General features: G+C 38.8%; 1 protein-coding gene across 1 annotated transcript; it reads right to left on the bottom strand.

Moving 5' to 3' along the window:
- Positions 1–1,225: 1,225 nt before the first annotated feature.
- Positions 1,226–12,350, bottom strand: tmem72 (transmembrane protein 72). Its single transcript, XM_084736636.1, has 5 exons — positions 12,063–12,350; positions 6,613–6,679; positions 4,412–4,483; positions 3,020–3,159; positions 1,226–2,018 (listed from the first exon to the last, which is right to left on the bottom strand). Exons 1-5 carry the CDS (start codon positions 12,136–12,138, stop codon positions 1,579–1,581), a joined length of 795 nt encoding a protein of 264 aa, XP_084592762.1. The 5' UTR covers positions 12,139–12,350; the 3' UTR covers positions 1,226–1,578.
- Between the last annotated feature and the right edge of the window lie 6,090 nt (positions 12,351–18,440).

Here is an 18,440-nt window from a genome sequence, read left to right as displayed (position 1 = left end):
TTTAACATGTACAGAGGAAGTAAGTTGTTCCAGCAGCTGAATAACTTCCCCCACAGAGAACAGCTCATTCTAAAGGATATGGGTATGACAAAGTTGGTGGAAAATTTATGGAAGCCAACTGGAAAAACTGACGGTCTTTTTCCTCTATTATTGGGTCACTCAGCCGCTAATTGAGCAGAGTTCATTGTGAAGGTGATAATACAATCCTGACTGTGGGCCAATGAGTGGACAAAGACTCTCTGTTCTCCCCATAAAACACCAGAACATCTCATCCCTCCTGACTCACATGTGATAGCTGAGAAAAATTGTGCAAAGAAACATGTTTAAAGAAGTGGAACGCATATGTAACACCATGTACCTGCCGGGGATGTAATTGGTGTCAAATATGTAGAATAACCCAGTTGTTTAATCTTCAGGCTATTTATGTGTGAGTGTGTTTTCACGTGTCCGACCCCTGCTCTCAGTGAGGTGCTTTCTGATGAATGGGGCTCTCTGCTTTTATTGATTCCCTCTTTAGCTTTGATGCTGCAGAGAGATAGCCTCTTAAGGCTACATACATCCACAGTTAGGTGAACAAAGGACTGAGGAATACAGTGTGTGTACAGTGTGTATGTGTGTGTTTTGACAGAACAAAACAATATTGATTTATGACCTGAACAAAAGACAATGTCTATATGGAGAATTGCATCCTTTGTAGCGTGATAAAACAAAAGAAAAACATGCTTTTGTATCACAAATATGCTAATTTCAGGGTGATTTATAGAGCCACACACACCCTATTAATATTATCAATGCACAGCGTATGACATGTTATTAATGCATGAATAATACTTGTAATTATGTTTGGTATGTTGGCACATAAGATATGTTTTGCCTATGGTGGCAGATCAGATGCTTTTCTCATCACCATAATAACGTGAGCACTCCTCCCAGAGCTCCGTCTCCATGGTCACCGCTCACACACGACAAACACACAATGAGCAGACTTGAATGTGACTAACACATGCACCTGCACGGGCTCTAACACCCGCTACTCTCTCTGTCACATTTGCGCGCATTTTCTCTGACGCTGAATGAATGAAACAGTTGATCTAATTTATTGCCCCATGAATAATGCATGCTGCAGTAACTGGATTGGATTGCTCGGCATTAATGTTTGCTTTTCAATCAGTGCTGGCTGTGCAGAAAAGAGGCTATCAGACTAAAAGCCACCCATGTGCACATGTAGGTACAAATGGTTTAATTTATTATAATTTATACAGTTGATTTTCAAATTGTGCTTCACATGTACAGTTTTCATCTGTACAAATAGATCTTTTTTAAGTAAAAAATATACAACTCAGCAGAACAATTAATAAAAAATCTAATCTTTATATTTTAGTTGTGTAATCACATAAAATACACAGTACCTTATTACTGAAGCCTGAAAAATGCTCAAAAGTCTTATTTTTGTGGGACGGATATTTCATAATGTTATTTTCAGCTAGGGTTGCACCAGTTAGTTGCACTCAGCTGGTACAAACACATTGCACATGCTCTCCTTTGTGTGATATCAGTGTGGAGCTCAGTCTGAGACGTTCAGTCTGTTATCATAGGTGCAGTGTCTGAGGTGGTGTCTGGCTCTGGCTCATTGTAGCAGTCCATCTCCTCCATCTCTCTCTCCACTGGCTCCTCCCTGCTTCTGAAACACATCAGCCTCCTCTCCTTCCACCTCCTCCTCTCCCTGTCTGTGTCTTTAGGTGTTGCTGTCTGCTCCAGCTCCAGCATGGCCTGGATGCTCTCTCCTCTCTCTGTTGGGCTGAGGCACCGGTCTCTTGTGGTGAGAGCCGGTCCCCCTCCTCTCCGTCCCATCCCCATGTGGAGGAATGAGAAACTGGTGTCCGAGGCTGCTCCCTCTGTCACACACACGGTGGTCGGGCCCTGGTCGCCTTGGCTCTCCTGCAGCCTTTTGGGAGACTTCATCTTTGTTTTCTTGCTGAGTATGAAGTTGAAAAAGGCCGTCACCAGAAGCATCGTCCCTGCAAATAGAAAATATATTCTGTTTTTCACAGAAGACATTTTGACATGTTGCAGTAGGAAAAGCGAAGGTGTAAACTAGAACAGTGTAGATCCCCGCTGGGAAACAGATGGTGCACCTTCTGCAATGCCACCACAACTGCCAGATGCAAGTGCCAGCGGAGATTTGTAGAGTTCTACCAACATTAACATAACCCCACATACAATGTCATGAGCTGAACATGATTTCAAACCGAAGCAGTTGTTGGTCACTTGTGACCACTTGGCCCCTAGTGGCTGGTTAAGAAGAGTGAGAAGTTAGTTGCAAAGGACATAAAAAAACAAGAGCAGCCAAAATGGCCAAAAACATGACCACCATGACCAAGTGGACGCTTGTACCAAGTTTGAAGAAACCAGAAGATATCGCCTTCACAAGAACAGGAAAGACATGAGTTCACAGTGACCTTGATCTTTGACCTCTGACCACCAAAATTTAATGAGTTAATGAGTCCTAGTGAACATTTGTGCCAAGTTTCTCTCAAAGCAATCTTGGGAGCGTGCTCAAAAGAATGTGATGACCTGAAAACATAATGTCTCCAGCCCACCATTGTTGCAGGTGTGGAGCCATAAAAAAAGTTTTTTCAAAAATTCTGAATCACAGAGGTCCTTCAGCATACAATCATGAAAGTGAATTAAAAAAAATAGCCTGATTGGTCCAGTAGGATTCGAGATTTGCTCCAAAGGTCTGTTGCGCACATGCAAGGAATTGCATGATCCCTGCCAGGCATAATAATGATGGCTGAATTCCATTTAGCTGGTTCAGTTTCAGGCTCCTGGTATTGTGCATGCTGGCTAACTATCACATTGTTACAACTCACCGGGACCACTGAATAGAAGGCTAATGTCATCATCTACATCTGTGCTTTTACTACTATGACAAGTCAAGATGTCTGCAGCTGAAAAGGCCAATTATGACACAAACAGTTCAGTAAACAGGACTGCAAATATCAGTGTTGTACCTTACCTGGGATAACTGCGTGCCACACCAACACAGGGTGCAAGAAGCAGACCACTGACATGATGGAGTAATAGAGGAACTTATGGAAGCCTCCGATGCGAGCCATCTTCCCCCACAACACAAACAGCCACCAGTCTGGAGGACAGCTACAGAGAAAGACAGGAAGAAGAAGAGCAGAGGCTCAATTTACATGTAAATCTACTTTATACCTGCTAGGACTGTAAAGTTCAAAAATCAAAAATACATATTTTTTCATCTTGCCTGTAGTGGTATTTATCCATCTAGATAGTTTTGGTGAGTTTTGGAGATATTGATAAAAAAACAAAACAAAACAACAACAGCACTCAACAGCAGTGTCTCTTTCCAGAAATCATGTTTTGGTTAATCGGTAAGATAATCCCCAGACCTCGTGAGCAGTTTCACATAAGAACTATTTTCTTTCTACCAAACTACATCTGCCAATCGTATCACTGAGCTAGCAAGTTCAGTGGTGCTAACATTACAACTCAGCTGTGGCAGACACCGTCAATGTTGCAATCACACGCTGTCATGAGCACGAGCCTCTCGTCCAGAGAAGATGCACGCTTCCTTCTGTCAGTGATACAGTTTGTGGGTGTGGTTCAGCAGAAAGAAAATAGGCTATGTTCACACAACAAGCCTGAGTGGTCAATTCTGATTTATTGCTAAGATCTGATTTTTTTGGGGGGTGTTTTGTTTGGCTGTTTACACTGTCTTTTACATTTGGTCCGAGTCAGATTCCAGTGTGAAGAAATCGCAGTCCTGAACTGATCTGCATGTGCACGCTGACCTACAAAAGTAAAAATAGAGACTGCTGAAGTCAGTGTTTATGGTTTCATTTATAAGTTGTGCAGCGGAGGCCATTGAGTTCACATGCAAATGATAACAAGGATGAAGATGAGGAGAAATCAAGCCTTCAAATTTTTAATTACAACTTTTTGTTGGGGAATGGCTACTACATCTGTAAAGAGTCGTGTGGACGCAGAGTCGAGGAGTAGTGGGACTGATGTGAATGGCTTCACAGAAACAGATTTTTTCTGTTATTTTCAGCTACTTTTGTCAGTACCTCTCCACAAGTGTCTCCATCCAGTCTTTCAAAACACTTCAGGTGCATGAGTGACATAAAAGTCACATGGATTCTGATCTGACTTTTCACACTAGGGTCACATTGCAAAAAATCAGATCAATATCTCCAAAACTCAGCAACACACACCAGCACTATGTAGATCGATAAATAACACTAGATGCATGAAGAATAATATGTATTTTTTGATTCTGGGGTGAACTGTCCCTTTGAAATTCCCTTCATTGAATTATATGGTGTTTTTTCAGTCTGTGTAGTTATGCTACAGATGTTGCAGATGAGTGTTGTGTACTCACGGCAGACACATAAGCAGAAGAGTATCCAGGAAATAAGCCAGCTCAAACATCATGATGCCAACAGATGACACTCTGCGAGGAGAAAAAAGTTTGGGGAGAAATGAAACTGATGCAGTCTCACTGATACAATCAGTAAACTGTTTCTAAACTATGTAAATAAGATCTAAATATCTCTGTTTCTGTGTATTTTATCAAGGACTTTGAGTGAAGATCACATTTTCTCACGTGTGTAAGATGCGGGGAGCACGGAGAGGCTCCAAGTGCCTGATGACACAATAAAAAAAGAAGAGCTATTACCCTGATAGTGTATGATGCAAAAGACTTGTGTTTGTTATTACACAAGCTTGAGTTGTAATGGATTACATGTAACGGGATTACATAATTAGGATACAAAAAAAGGGTAACCATATTCTAAAATAGTTACAAAAACATAATCAGATTACAGATCCATTTAGTAACAATGATGATTATTAGCAGAATTACAATTTTAAAATAAAGAACGATGCACTACCATGTGCGGTATATAACACCTCTCTGGTGTCAGTGAAACCAGCTAATCATTCAGTCAATTCATTGTCATGGCCTCTAGTGAAAAAACGCTTCACTGGGTGGAAATTTCAACTTTATTTTTTCTTTAAATCAGACAAGAGGAACAACATCACAGCGCAGTGACAGTTCTGCCTTCAGATGTGAAAATACTGTCACCATCCAAGAACTCAACAAATTAATTAAATAAAGATTTAAGGCTAAGACCAACCGCTAACATAATCTATGGAGACAAACCGCTACTGTTAGCTATACAGACCAACCTCAAATGTTAACTAAAACAAACAAACTGGTAATATTAGATGAAAATATTGTCATCATCCTAAGACCACCTGCTAACATTTGGTACACAAACCAACCTCATGTGTTAGTTACAGAGACAGGGGTGGTGTGTGGCTAAAAACACAAGCCTCAGAATAGGTTTATGATATTTATCTTAGTCTGAATAGGTCACAAATGGCTCATTAGTAACTGTATTAGAATACATTTTTGAAGTAACCGTCCCAACTCTGGTGTTACAGTATAGGGGAACAGTATGTCCATTTCTATATGTTGTGTTTAAATAGTTTGAAATAATCTAATCCAGTGAGGCAGAAAAATGCCCTCAGACTAACCATCACTATACACTGCTCTCTCTCTCTCTGAAGGCTTATCGCTGAGTTGTGTGCTTCTGTTTGTGTGTGCAGCATTCATGTGCATGAGTGTGTCCTGACGGAATAAACAGTCATGCATTTCTGCTCTCCTTTGGGAGACGTTTTCCTGTGGGTCTGTGGGAGTTTGGCTTTAAGCCACAGAGATAATAAGAAAGAGCACTGAAGGAATGGTCTCCTTTCTGCCCTCTGCACCTCGCGTCATCCCTCTGACTCCATCCCAACATCTCCTTTCAAGTGTCATGGGTGCCTGGTTATACTTTAAGATTGGGAAGCAAACTTAAGATAGATACAGGGGGTCATCCCCCAGAAAAAAAATATGTAATTTAAAACAAATTTCCTGCATGTCTACGCACCTCATCTCTTGCATTAAATAAAGACCTGCAGTGCATTGACCCCCCACTGCAGCCCAAATAACAAAAATCAACAGGGCTAATGCAACATATCAGTCAAATACCCACCCTTAAAAGAACTGACTCTTTGATTTTGTACATTTTAAAGTTAAATGCATCAATGAGTTGCACATAGAGAAATTAAGAGGCTATCAATGAAGAACTTTGTGATCTTGTAAACAATTTTCTGCTCTAGTAAACAATTTAACCACAAGCATGCTGGTTGTATATGAATGCTGATGATACAGCAAAAAAGTCTCACCCACAGGCATGGTAAATGAGACCAGGCCTGGTTCTACAAGGGTGCAAAAGCATGCATTATTCTGCATTATTTGGGTTAGCAAAACCATAACACTGCTTCCCCTAATTGAATAATGGGGATGCATCTGCTTGAGTAGCTCCATTGCTTATGTATGGTGTATTAGGTACAGTTTGTAAGTGTTTTCTAAAAGCCCTCAGGTCATACATTCTTTACCATATTAAAATCCAGGCGGTTTATTTGTAACTCTGGAATGCCACCAGTTTAGTCAAGCAGGCCAGAGTCAGGAGGGCTTTGGAAGATTTAAATTCATACAGTATATTACGAGGTTGACTATAGTACCTAAGCACTTACAGTAGGTAGATGCCGAGGCTGTTGAATTCTCCATGATGGAGGGTCTCCACTCCCACAGCACACAACACTGAAAAAGAGACAGGAAGATCATTTTCTTTTTCATTCTGAGAGAGTTGATTCTGTCCACCAGATGTCAGACTCAGCTTATGATTCTCTCATTAGCTGCAGGCAGGGTTGCAGTTGCAGATAAACTGCTCTGAGCCTGAGTGATTAAATGTAACCTCAGAAACTTGTATACATACTGTTGATATTGTCAGTGTGACACAGCTTTGTGTTGAGCTGCCTTTACTGTTCTTTGGCATATTTGTAATGTATCTTTATAATGTTGCTTTCAAGGTCTTACTTGTAGTCGAGATGTTTGAGACTGTTGAGGATTTTTCTCCCCCCATCCAGCAATAAAGATTGGCTTTGGCTGACTTGAAGGGACACAACTTGAACTTTTAACTTTAAAAAGTTCTCAAACTGCCTTAAAATTTGGCTGAATTTGAAAAGACAAGGTGAGGTATAAGCTTGATTCTAATTAAGTTGTAATTGAGAAAATATGTTCAATAATCACACTGACCAACTACTTGTTCCAATATTTAATACATTTTAAGTGCAAGGTAGCAAAGACTGAATTCAATAACCTTCATTATGGTTTGCAGTGATTTCATTATTGTAAAAATAAACAACCATGACTTATCTTAACATGTATTCCATACACACAAAGTATTCATCATATATGTTTTCTGCAAACTATAAATAAAAGTAGTCTTAGATAGTTTTAACTCTCACAAAATGCATACCACGACATATGACGATCATGTTAGTTTAGAAACTTAATTTAATGAGTTGATTAAACTTGGTACAGTACATTAATTTAAGTTAAAAGATCTCAAGTTATAAGAAATCAAGTTTATAAGTTCTGAAGTGTTCTGAAAATAAGTGTGAAATATTTTAAGTTTATTTAACTTGAATAACTAAAACTTAGTTATTGAGAAAAGATACATTGATTCCACTAAATTCCTAATGATCTTTCCCACTGAATTCATTGTTCATGCTGGTATTGAACTGACTTCACATGCTTCAGAGATATGCACTTTATATGGGTAATTGTTGTAATTGTTTCTGTCATGGTCACAACATTTTGGTAATAGCTTACTCATGCTTGTAATTACCATATCATTGCTGGTATTTTATTGGAGCAGACAGTTAACACATCACAGATCTTCTGCTGGAGCAGAATCATGGCATTTAAACAAGCCTCACCACTTGTTTATGGTCACATCCTGGGCTTTCGAGTAATAAATGATAAAGAACAGTATTTCTTCTGCTCTCCCAGAACACCAGGACACTAAATCTCCTCAACAGCTGCCTTTAACCTCTGACCTCCCTGCTGTGGCAGTGGAAATTCTCCTGAAGAGATCAATAAAGTGATTTAATTGAATAAGATACCTCTGCCACTAACACCTTCCTTATGTTTGAAACAAATACTTTGAAATTTTAGAAAATATGCTTTTGCCTTTTTAAAGAGAGTTAGATGAGAATGGTACCACTCTTATGACTGCACATTAAAAATGAAGCTACCTAGCTTAGCATAAACCCTGGAAACAGGGGGAAACAGCCAGCCTGGGTCTGTCCTGAGGTAAATCAGTCTACCAGCACCAAAGGCTCACGAGTTCACTCTTTATATCTTGTCATATCTCAAGTCATATCTTGTCAATGAAAAGTTGACTTTGGGTTCACAGGCAATTGTAAATTGTAATTATGTGCTGGTCAGTTTCTTGGCCGGACACAGACACTTTTCCTCATGGTGAGGTTGCCAGACAACCAGCAGATACTTCAGGACTGAGCACTTAACCAAAACAATGTGCTTTGGTTTTTGTAATGATTAAACAAGCGAGATATAGTCCAACTTAAGATAAACATGATTGATTCCACAGTGTGGAAATTCACTTGTTTCAGCAACTCAAAGTTTGAAAGTACAGGGAGACAGAGGGTAAGGGATGACAAGAAATGCAAACACACTGTAAAAAAAAAAAAAAAAAAAAGCTGATTTCAGGCCCACTGCTCTCACTGTAATGAATCTCTTCTTGAGATAATTTATTTAATTCACTTTACCTCTTAATAAACTGTGAGATCTGATTTGTTATTATTTGGGCGCTTAAAAATTAAATGGTTGCAACTGAAAATATATATTCCAAATACATGTTTTTTTTGGTGGAGGGGTCTAAAACTGAGAGATTCAGGTTTATCAAAAGAAGAAAAGTAATCATCTCAACAAAACATTAATTGGTAAAACTTTTCCCGGAACTTATGGGTTTAAGTTGGACTCAAACCTCAAAAAAATACTGCAGTATGTTGCCTTGAAATTTTGAGTTTTCTCAACATTTATGTTTTTACAGTGTAAAATAATAATAATGAAAATAGAATAAAATATAAAAAACTAAAAATAAAAACTGTATAAAGAAACTATACATACCTTTCACTTGTATAAATGGATAATTGTACTGGATAATTGCACATAAAATGAGTAACTGCACAAAGATACAAGCAGCAAAAATCACAGGTGATGAAAAGCTAATAGATTTGTCACTTCAGAGCAGAACCAGGCTAGCTGTTTCCCTCTGTTTCCAGTCTTTATGCTAAGCTAAGCTAAACAGCTGCTGGCTGTATATTTATTGAAGAGTATCAATCTTCTTATCTAACTGATGACAGGAAACCCAAAATTTGAAACTAGTCCTTTATTGTGAAGATTCTCAAAACTGAATGTTGACAGAAAAAAACATATTTGAACACATATGGAACATTATGACAGCAAAGTTTTAAAAACTACAAAGAAAAGCCTGTTTTATTACCAAACTTTTCACTGTGAGGTATAAAAGAGGTAAGCATGGTAAAGTGCTGATCGCCACCAAACACATGGAAGTAATTTATCCAGCCTGCTTACCAGAAACTCAGAGATAGAATCAGCACCAGAGGGAAATCAGGAATGTTTTCTGGTAGTTTATAGAGTGTGAGAGGAATTAACGCTGCATATAGACCAGCTGTATATTAACATATATGTGCTCCCTGGATGCATGTCTGTTTATAGAACACACACAGAGTCAGACATGAAGACATGGGAACACACAGACAGAGACAGAGGCACACGCAGACTTACTGTAAACATACACACACATACAACGCAGTGAAAGCTCATGTAGGTGTGAACGTATAACAGCCTGTGATCACATAAGCCCTGTAACCCAGCTGGATGCAGAGACTTGGTTTTGGTGTGATGCGAGGCACATGTCTCTCAGTAAATGTTCAGTGTCTGCAGCTGTTTGAATTTAAGTGGAGGGGTCCCATATTTTTTGAAGCAGGCAGCAACCAGAGAGCTATTTCCCCCGTGATGATTTAATGTGGTTGAGAGAGCTGCGTGCAATCAGTCCCTGTGTGCCTGAGGAAAACAGAGGAGGAGGGACACTAACAGCGAGGTTATGTATGATCAAGTATGTTTTAATATGCGCTATATATCTGGTTTGATGTTCTTAGAGGTCGAGAATACAGTCGGTCAACGTCACCATCCACCCCTGTAACATTTTAGGTTCATAAAATCCTTAAAAAGCCCAGCTGGACGAAACTACCCCACCAGACAGCTTAAAGGGATGGTTCAGATTATTTGAAGTGGGGTTGTATGAACTACTTATCGATCGTTCGATTATTAGCTACAGTAGATGCCAGCATACTTGCCAAGTTTTAGACCTCAAAAATAAGAGAGGATTTTGAAATGAAATCAGAGGGTCTGGGAGTAATCCCCCCTGAGAACTATTAGCTGGAAAACACAATGAGATCACAGCATTTAGCCTTGCCTATTCCAATATCAATACCACAGAAAATCAATATTTTACAGATGTTTTTCTAATTAATAAGGCTGCTCTTAGAAAAAAATATGCCCACGTCCTTGAAAAACAGGAGTCTCCCAGGAAAATCACGAGGGTTGGCAAATATGGATGCCGATCGGTACATCACAAGTTTGGAGAAGCAGAGGGGGTCACCTGCACAGAAGCTAAAGAACTGCTGTTAGTTTAAGTGTACACTATATTTGGAATATTTTCACCACTTTACTTTGTCATCAGACAACCTTTTCTGTCAGGAAACTGCCGTTATATAAGCCAAATTTATATTTATAGATATATAATTCATACATTTGGTTTATAGAACTGCAGTTTCTCATCAGAGAATTGTCTGAAGCCAGGTTGCAAAAATATTCTAAACATAGTGTACACTTAAACTGATAGTGATTGTGATTGTGTGTGATTGTGCATCGTTTAGCTTCTGTGCTCGTGCCCCTCTCTGCTTCTCCAAACTGGGGGTGTGCCAACCACTATCTACTGCAGCTAACCACTATCTATTGCAGCTAATACACTTAAAAATATTCTGAACTGTTCCTTTAAAAAATGTTCCAGAAAAGGGGTCACTGTCAGTGGAGACAGAGAGTCGGATATCAGCTCAGTTGCAGAACTTATCAGAGACGTGGTCTGGAATCTGTTTTGCATCTGCTAGTGCATCCAAGGCAGATATAAATCATGCCCATACTGAAACAACAACTCTTAATTTAATTCTGGTATATTTTACTGTTTGTGTTTATATTTATGTCTTATGTGTTGCTGTAGAAACACCAAGGATCCTGCAGGTGCTTTCCACTACAATCCAACCAAACTACACAGGCAAAATCAGTAATTTTATCTTGCAGAACAAGGGAGTTTGGGAGTTTACCACTGCCTCCGTCTGCTATTTTGTTTGTGTTATTTTGTGACTTCTGTGTTTTAAAAGGAAAGTTTGGATTTACTACACAGCAAAACAAACAAACTAACAGACCGAGGCAGCAGTAGACCAGTAACTCAGATACAGATATTGCCTATGGAGTTTGGTTGGTTTGGAGGGAGATATTTAGCTAATACAAATCAGAAAAAGCTGTCTGATGGCAAAGTAAAGTGGTGAAAATATTCTGATTTTATTTTTTTTAGGTTGACCTTTTTTAAGTGGCTAAAATACATTTTGTTGCATGTTATGCTTCCATGCTGGTGGCGTGTCGACAGCCATCTCCTGTAGTTCATACACTGAACTGTACCTCATACAACCCCAAATCAAATAATCTGAACTAAAAAAAATTTTCTAAAGGAAACTTTCAGAGCAGACAGAGAGTTTGGTATCAACTTTAAACAACAGACTGCAACACACCATCACAGAAAAATTTAATTTCCATTACTACTATTGCTACCAATAATCTTATGTTGAATTTTAAGTCCTGATTTGTATTTTTACAATAGTTTGTCTGTTTGTTCTGACTGCAAAACTTATCAGATCTGGAGTCTGTACATCTGCTAGTGCATCCAAGGAAGAACTAAATCACAGCCATACTGAAACAATAACTCTAGATTTGGTTCTGTTATATTTTTCTGTTTTTGTTTATATCCATTTCTTACCTGTTGCTGTAGAAACACCAAGGATCCTGCAGGCGCACTCGACCACAATCCACCAAACGCTCTCTGAGTTCCCCATGACCTCAAATACTTTCCCTCCTCACTGTTTAGAAATAAAACCTCCACACTTCAACACTATCTGAAATAGTTAGTGGCCTAGTTGTTATCAAAGTGGCATTCCAGACGCATCGTTGTCGGTTTGCTAAATCAATGTTTGTAAGAAAGTTGGATAATCCGTGAGTGCCATGATGTGGAGCCTCTCAGACTGGACGAGTTTACTTCAGAAAGGTTTGTGACTCAATGCCCCTGTTGCTTCATTAACTGCTAATCAGTCTCACACACACGCTCACACACAGTAACAATACCACTTTCAGCTGGTTTAGCATTCCAACCTTTAAGTCAAGGTGAAACTGTTCAGTTTGGGGGCCATTTGCGCACCGTATCACATTTGTCATTAGAGCTGGTTAAAAATTATCTGTGAAGAATTAATATAAAACTAACTAACAAACACACATTTACATGCACACTCAAGGGCAGATATTTATTGTCACTGATGTCTGCAAGAAACTTAATATTTTAACATAAAGTTTGCTGTAATTGTGTCTTCTTTATGAATCAAGTCTTGATTAATTTGCAAAATTTAAAACTAAGATTACATCATGACAACCATTTTTCATGCAGTAAGAAAAAAGAACATACTGGGAGCCTAATTACAGTATCATGCATCATAAATACATGTCTGAAATCTGTAACAAGCAAACTGCTTTAAAATTGGTCAAAAATTCAGCAAGTTATGATGCGTTTAATTAAGGATAGTCCTACTCCTGCCTCCATGGGCATACATACATCAGGAGATGCGGCTGCCCCTTTCCAAGATGGCGACCATGTTCAGTGCACAAGATTCACAGTGTAACATATGAGGAGGGGAGGCAATATTTCAATACTTAAAAACTTATTGTTTTTGTCTATAATTAACACAAGTGTTTCCAGAAGTTGTTATCACATTAGATAAAATATGGCTATGTTTACAGTGATATGTTGAGGGGAGCAGCTGTCTGGTTTTCCCCATGTACCCCTCTTAATTTCCGCTCTTGCACATACTTTAAACACAGTTATTCAGATTCAGCAGTAATTTGCCTCAGAAGAATTTCTTGTCCCCTCTCTTCAAACTTCCTCTTGTTTTCCTCTGTGTAATTTCATTTAGTTCTGAGGATTCGGGTAATTCTATGTTATCAAACCATCAGAAACACTTTTTATTTTTCAAGGCCATATTCATACACGCAGTTTTCAGTTTGGCATCCATCTATTGGAACATTGTTTCAGCAAAATTGAGGAAAAAACAGGACAAAACAGGCTGCAGCAGCTTGCGTCAGTAAACAAAAAGCAATGCTTTCACGCATAGAAATATTCTAAACAAGTGCAGTTCAGTGTGCAGTTTATTTTAATGCAGCACTGACTCTGTCACAATGCAATGGATACGGGATAAAATGCCACAAGAGACCCTTTGACACACTTACACATGCATGAATGCAGGCCCACATAATCGTTTGACGCAGGTTTGGCTGAGGTGTAAGCTTGTTCAGGCACAGCAGAGCGCGACTGGAACGAGCAGTCAGAGTCACTGAGCTCACACACACACTCCCTGACTCCTGGTAGGGGCCAAAGTAAGCTACATAAATCTCCTTAAATCTCTAACAAAGACACTTTTGTTTACTTGTTCCACTTGTTTCCGACTTAGCACCCAGGTTGTTTGTGGCATTTATGGTATAGAGTATAAGTGAGTGTGTAAGAGCAGTGCAGCAGAATCTGCAGATGTTCGATGTGTAATGAAAAATTTAATATTAGGCTACTAATTTTCTAGGTGTGGCAATAACAGCCTGTCGATATGTCCAGACTGAAATATCTTAACAGCTATTGGATTGGATTTTCATGCCCGCTGACGTTGGTGATCGTCTGTCTTCCTGTGTTGTGCCGCCATGAGATTGACATTTGTTTGACATTTGTTTTTAGTGAAATGTCTCGACAGCTGGATGGATTTCCATGACATTTGGTTCACTGTTTAAAGCTCCCCTCAGGATGAATTTTAATAACTTTGGTGCTCCCTTAACTTTATTTTTCACCAGGCTGAAAACCCAGATTACCTCAAATACCTTAATACTCTACTGTATATGTGATTGTTTGCGATCTCCATGCCACCCCGTAAATATTTCTCTGGATCTGTCCGTTACCTTGCCACTGTGAGCATGTTAGCATGCTAACAATAGCATTCACAGCTGTACTAAAGTACAGCCTCATAGGGTCGCTGGATATTATTTGCTGAGCAGATTTGTGATAGTTTGATATTTTCAACTAGTTTTTATTTTGTTTCTAAGTTTTACTTTCAGTTCAGTTCAGTTCAGTTTCAGTTCATGTTCAGAGTGGGTTTGATAAAAATGTTTTTTTTTTTATTAGTTTCAGTATTAGTTTGGGGTTTTTTAAAATTGTAATATGGGGATATTTGTTTTAATTTGATTTAAATTAAAAACCTTGAACCTTGAACCCTGATGAACCTTGACCTTGATATTTTTTCAATGTTATTTTAGTTAGTTTTGTAAGTACACAATATTTTTTCAGGTATTTTTTCTTTTCTAAAGTCTAGTTTTTATTTTTCCGTCAGTTACCTAAAATATTTTTTCCAACCTATTTTTAGTTTTCTGTTTGGTTTTAATTAACTGTAATAATTGCTATTGCATAACTTAACTAAATGCTTAATAGATGCTTATTAATGTTTGATTGATCAGCAAGTTATTTGTAAAAACTGTTGAGTTGCCAGGCTGTAAAAATCCCCTTGGCTGGTGTACATCCTGTTATAACATGCTTTTGTCTTTCTTCCTACTTTTTTCATTTTTTTTAAAAAAAAGACTCCTCCAAAGGAATTTGACCACTAAATTGATGAAATAGTCATTTAACCCAAAGTGACTGTTATTAACGCACACTCGTACACTGATGAGATACCATGTAAGGCACTGACCTAATCATCAGGAGTGATTCGGGCTCGCTGTCATGCTCAGGGACGCTCAGGGACATGTGGACAGGAGGAGTCTGAACCTCAGACTGATGGTTAACGGACAACTTGCTGAGCCACAGATTCCTGTGAACGCAATCACTGTAACACAGTGCGTCTGATTTTTAAATAAAAAACTATGAAAAATATATACAAATGTAAATATTATACATTTAGATTTAATATAATTCATTTACAGTAAAACCTATTTGGGAGGCACTGCTGTAAAAAATGCCATGAACAAACACAACTGTTTGACCACCCACTGAATGTGATTTTATCGATAAAAGAGAAAAGAAGTCTGGAGAAATCTTAATGAAATCACGTGTGTTTAGATTGCAGTGTGTTATTGCACATGAGCTAGGAATGTGTATTGTGCATGTTAACTGATCCTTGCCACCCTGGCCACAACGGGCTGTGTGTTTATGTTTATTTGACATGCTTGGCCCTCACGATGACATGAAAAACAGCCTTATAAAAACACAATTTATGGTAGTAAGTCTCTGTGTACTGTGAGGGGAGCGATGCTGACTTTTACTGGACATGGGTTTTATGGCGATTGTCAGGATATGCCAGAGGGTGGAGCAGTTTCAGTAATTGTGACTGATTGCCATCTAGTGAGATTGTAAATCTAATGTTACAGTATAAATACAGTCTCATGTTTTCATTTGGTCCACGTCTCCTCTCAACGTTCAGCTTCACCCAGTCTGACCTGCGACCTCTTACCCACTTCCCAAACTTTCACTGGCCTGCTCCCATGTTCTCTCACCCTGTAATCATCCCTGCGCTGTTACACCTCCTCACCCTCCTCCTCCTCCTCCTCATCACAGCTTCACACCACTCTCCCCCTCACTCCGCTGTGCCCACGGGCATGGGACTAAAGATTAGCCGTGCCTCTCTCTCAACTTTTTCACTCCCTTCCTCCCCATCCAGCCTCTCTTAGTCCGGCGTGGGTGTCTGGTGCCTGTCAGAACCAGTGAAAGCAGCTCTAATCTTAATTACACCAGCAGCTTTATTACCCTGCTCTGTTGCTCTGCTCAGACAATCTCCCCATAATCATTTCCTACAGGCCAAGTGAGGCTGTGAAAGATACCAGAGAGACTGATTTGATTTTAGCAGAATACTTGAATATTTCTTAGAATATGAATATATAAACCTGACAATTACACTTCACTGCAGTCTTTAACACTGCATATGCTACCCCACCCTGGTGGAGTAATTATCAGATTTACAAATGCATGGAGCCACCTGGTGGTTGAGAGGTGTTGGTACCATGCAGCCCTGCAGCCTCATTAATAAATATGTTCTTAGATTTGCACTTGAACGTATTCTTAATTCACTGTGCTTAAGTTCAATTCATAAAAGATACTGAGCATACAGTGATCCATAAACCTTCACTTTACTTATTGATGGCACCTGACCTACAATCAGTAATTTCCCCATACATAATGAAGCACAGATGCACAAGTTCTGCAAGTTTTGAAAAAAAAAAAAAAAAGTTTAAAAAGTTTAACTGACCTATAATCTTTTGTTAGCATAATTTACTTTTACTTCTAAACTTGAATCTTTGCAGCCTCTTTCAGTTGCAGCCATTTAATTTTCAGGGACCAAAATAATGAACTCTTTGGGTTTCTAGAGTTAGACCTAAAACTCTAGCTAAAATTAAATGAAGACAGTTGCCTTGAAATTTTGAGTTTTCTCAACTTTTCTCAACAGAGAAAAAACGAACTGCTTGGAAGATGAGATCACAGCATTGTTAGTGAAAATTAAAGCCAGATGAGATGGATTATTAAGTGGACTAAACAGTGGGCTGAAAAACAAAGCCAAACATAAAGCCTGGAGTGCATCTTATTTATTCTCCACACCTTTAATTGATTATTCCTATCACATTGTCGATAAGGCTGATGAAAAGTTCACCACAGGCTGTAATAACCTGACATAACCAGCAGGAAAACCATGTCAATCAAGTCTAGAGAAATTCAGTGATTTTCACATAAAGGTAAGGGTTCATAATTAACTACTTATATGTGTTTTTTTTTACTTAAGTTTTTCATTTTAAGTTCATTTTATAAATGAGGCATCTGAGGTGACTTCATGGTCACAATTCTGCTGATTTTTGAACTGAATAAAATATTTGCATGTCACTGATCAGGACAAAAGTGTTTTGTTCCTAAGCTCTTTTTTTTTTTCTCTGATGGTTTTCATAACAATACCAAAAGGTCCAGAGCATCGTCCAGAGAGAACAAGCATGGACGTGGGAAGGAGCAGGAGAAATATGTGGTTGTGAAAGAGAAATGAATCATGGTGAAGGTTTTGGGAAGACAGAGAGGATGTGTAATGTCTGCCTGTTCAATGTCTTATAGTCGACACAGATTATATAGATCATTACATAGTGGTGATATGTATTTCACAGTGTTCAAACCCCTGCAGTTTTATGGAAGAATTATGGTGTTTGTGGGGAACTGTATGACATCAAAACAGATTTACATCAGATGACACTTTTACTGGGTTTCAAGTCTATATAGACTTGAATAGGAACAGCCTGGTGCAGGACTGATGAATGTAGTCAAATATTTCCGAACACACATTTGAACACAATTTAAAATGGCAGTAACTGATTTTTTGTCATTTGGGGGCAGCAGAAACAAGCAGTAAATTCAACACTTCACTTGATATGACAAACCTTTTAGCAAAGAGTTGCAATAGCATTTAGAGAGCATCTAGCCCAATTTGGGTTAAATTGTTTGACCTTTGTTAAGTGAGATGACGTCAAGTGGTGAGGAGACTCCACCTTGGCCCTTTGGGCTGTTTGGGACAGTTATCAGTCCTGCGGCCGCAGGGAAGAGTTCCAGTGTCTGTGATCAATCATTCACTTATATAGGCAAAGTATTTGTTGTTGTTGTTGCTGTGCAACATGTTTGTTACTCTCCCCATGAAGCCCGATTCAGTGATGAACATAATTGCATGTTACCTTTCCAAATTCAGGCAGCTTATAACATTGGGAGGAATTTGATATGAATGTTGAAAAGAGGGCATGTCATAACATGTCATAGCGTACCATGTTGTGGCTAGCTAGTTAACTAATGAAACTTAGCTCTTTTTTGTTTTTTGTCTTGGCATATGTTGTTAAAAATGTGCACAATATGACTGCTGATATGATCTAAAAGGGTTTAAAAAGGAATTTTTTTATTTGATATGGACTTCAGGGGGCTGTTATACACCTGACTTGCTCTTGGATGGCTGAATGGCTTGGGAAAAAATGCCTCGCTTCACACCTCTCCATTTCTGTAACTTTCATAAACAAACCCTATGTAATCCAAAGGACAGTGACTGAAAAT

Source organism: Lutjanus erythropterus, chromosome 14 (assembly GCF_056507025.1).
Source record: "Lutjanus erythropterus isolate fLutEry1 chromosome 14, fLutEry1.hap2, whole genome shotgun sequence".
Lineage (NCBI taxonomy): Eukaryota > Metazoa > Chordata > Actinopteri > Lutjaniformes > Lutjanidae > Lutjanus > Lutjanus erythropterus.
Note: the sequence above shows the minus strand (reverse complement) of the source record. Positions and strands in the feature narration are given on the sequence as shown.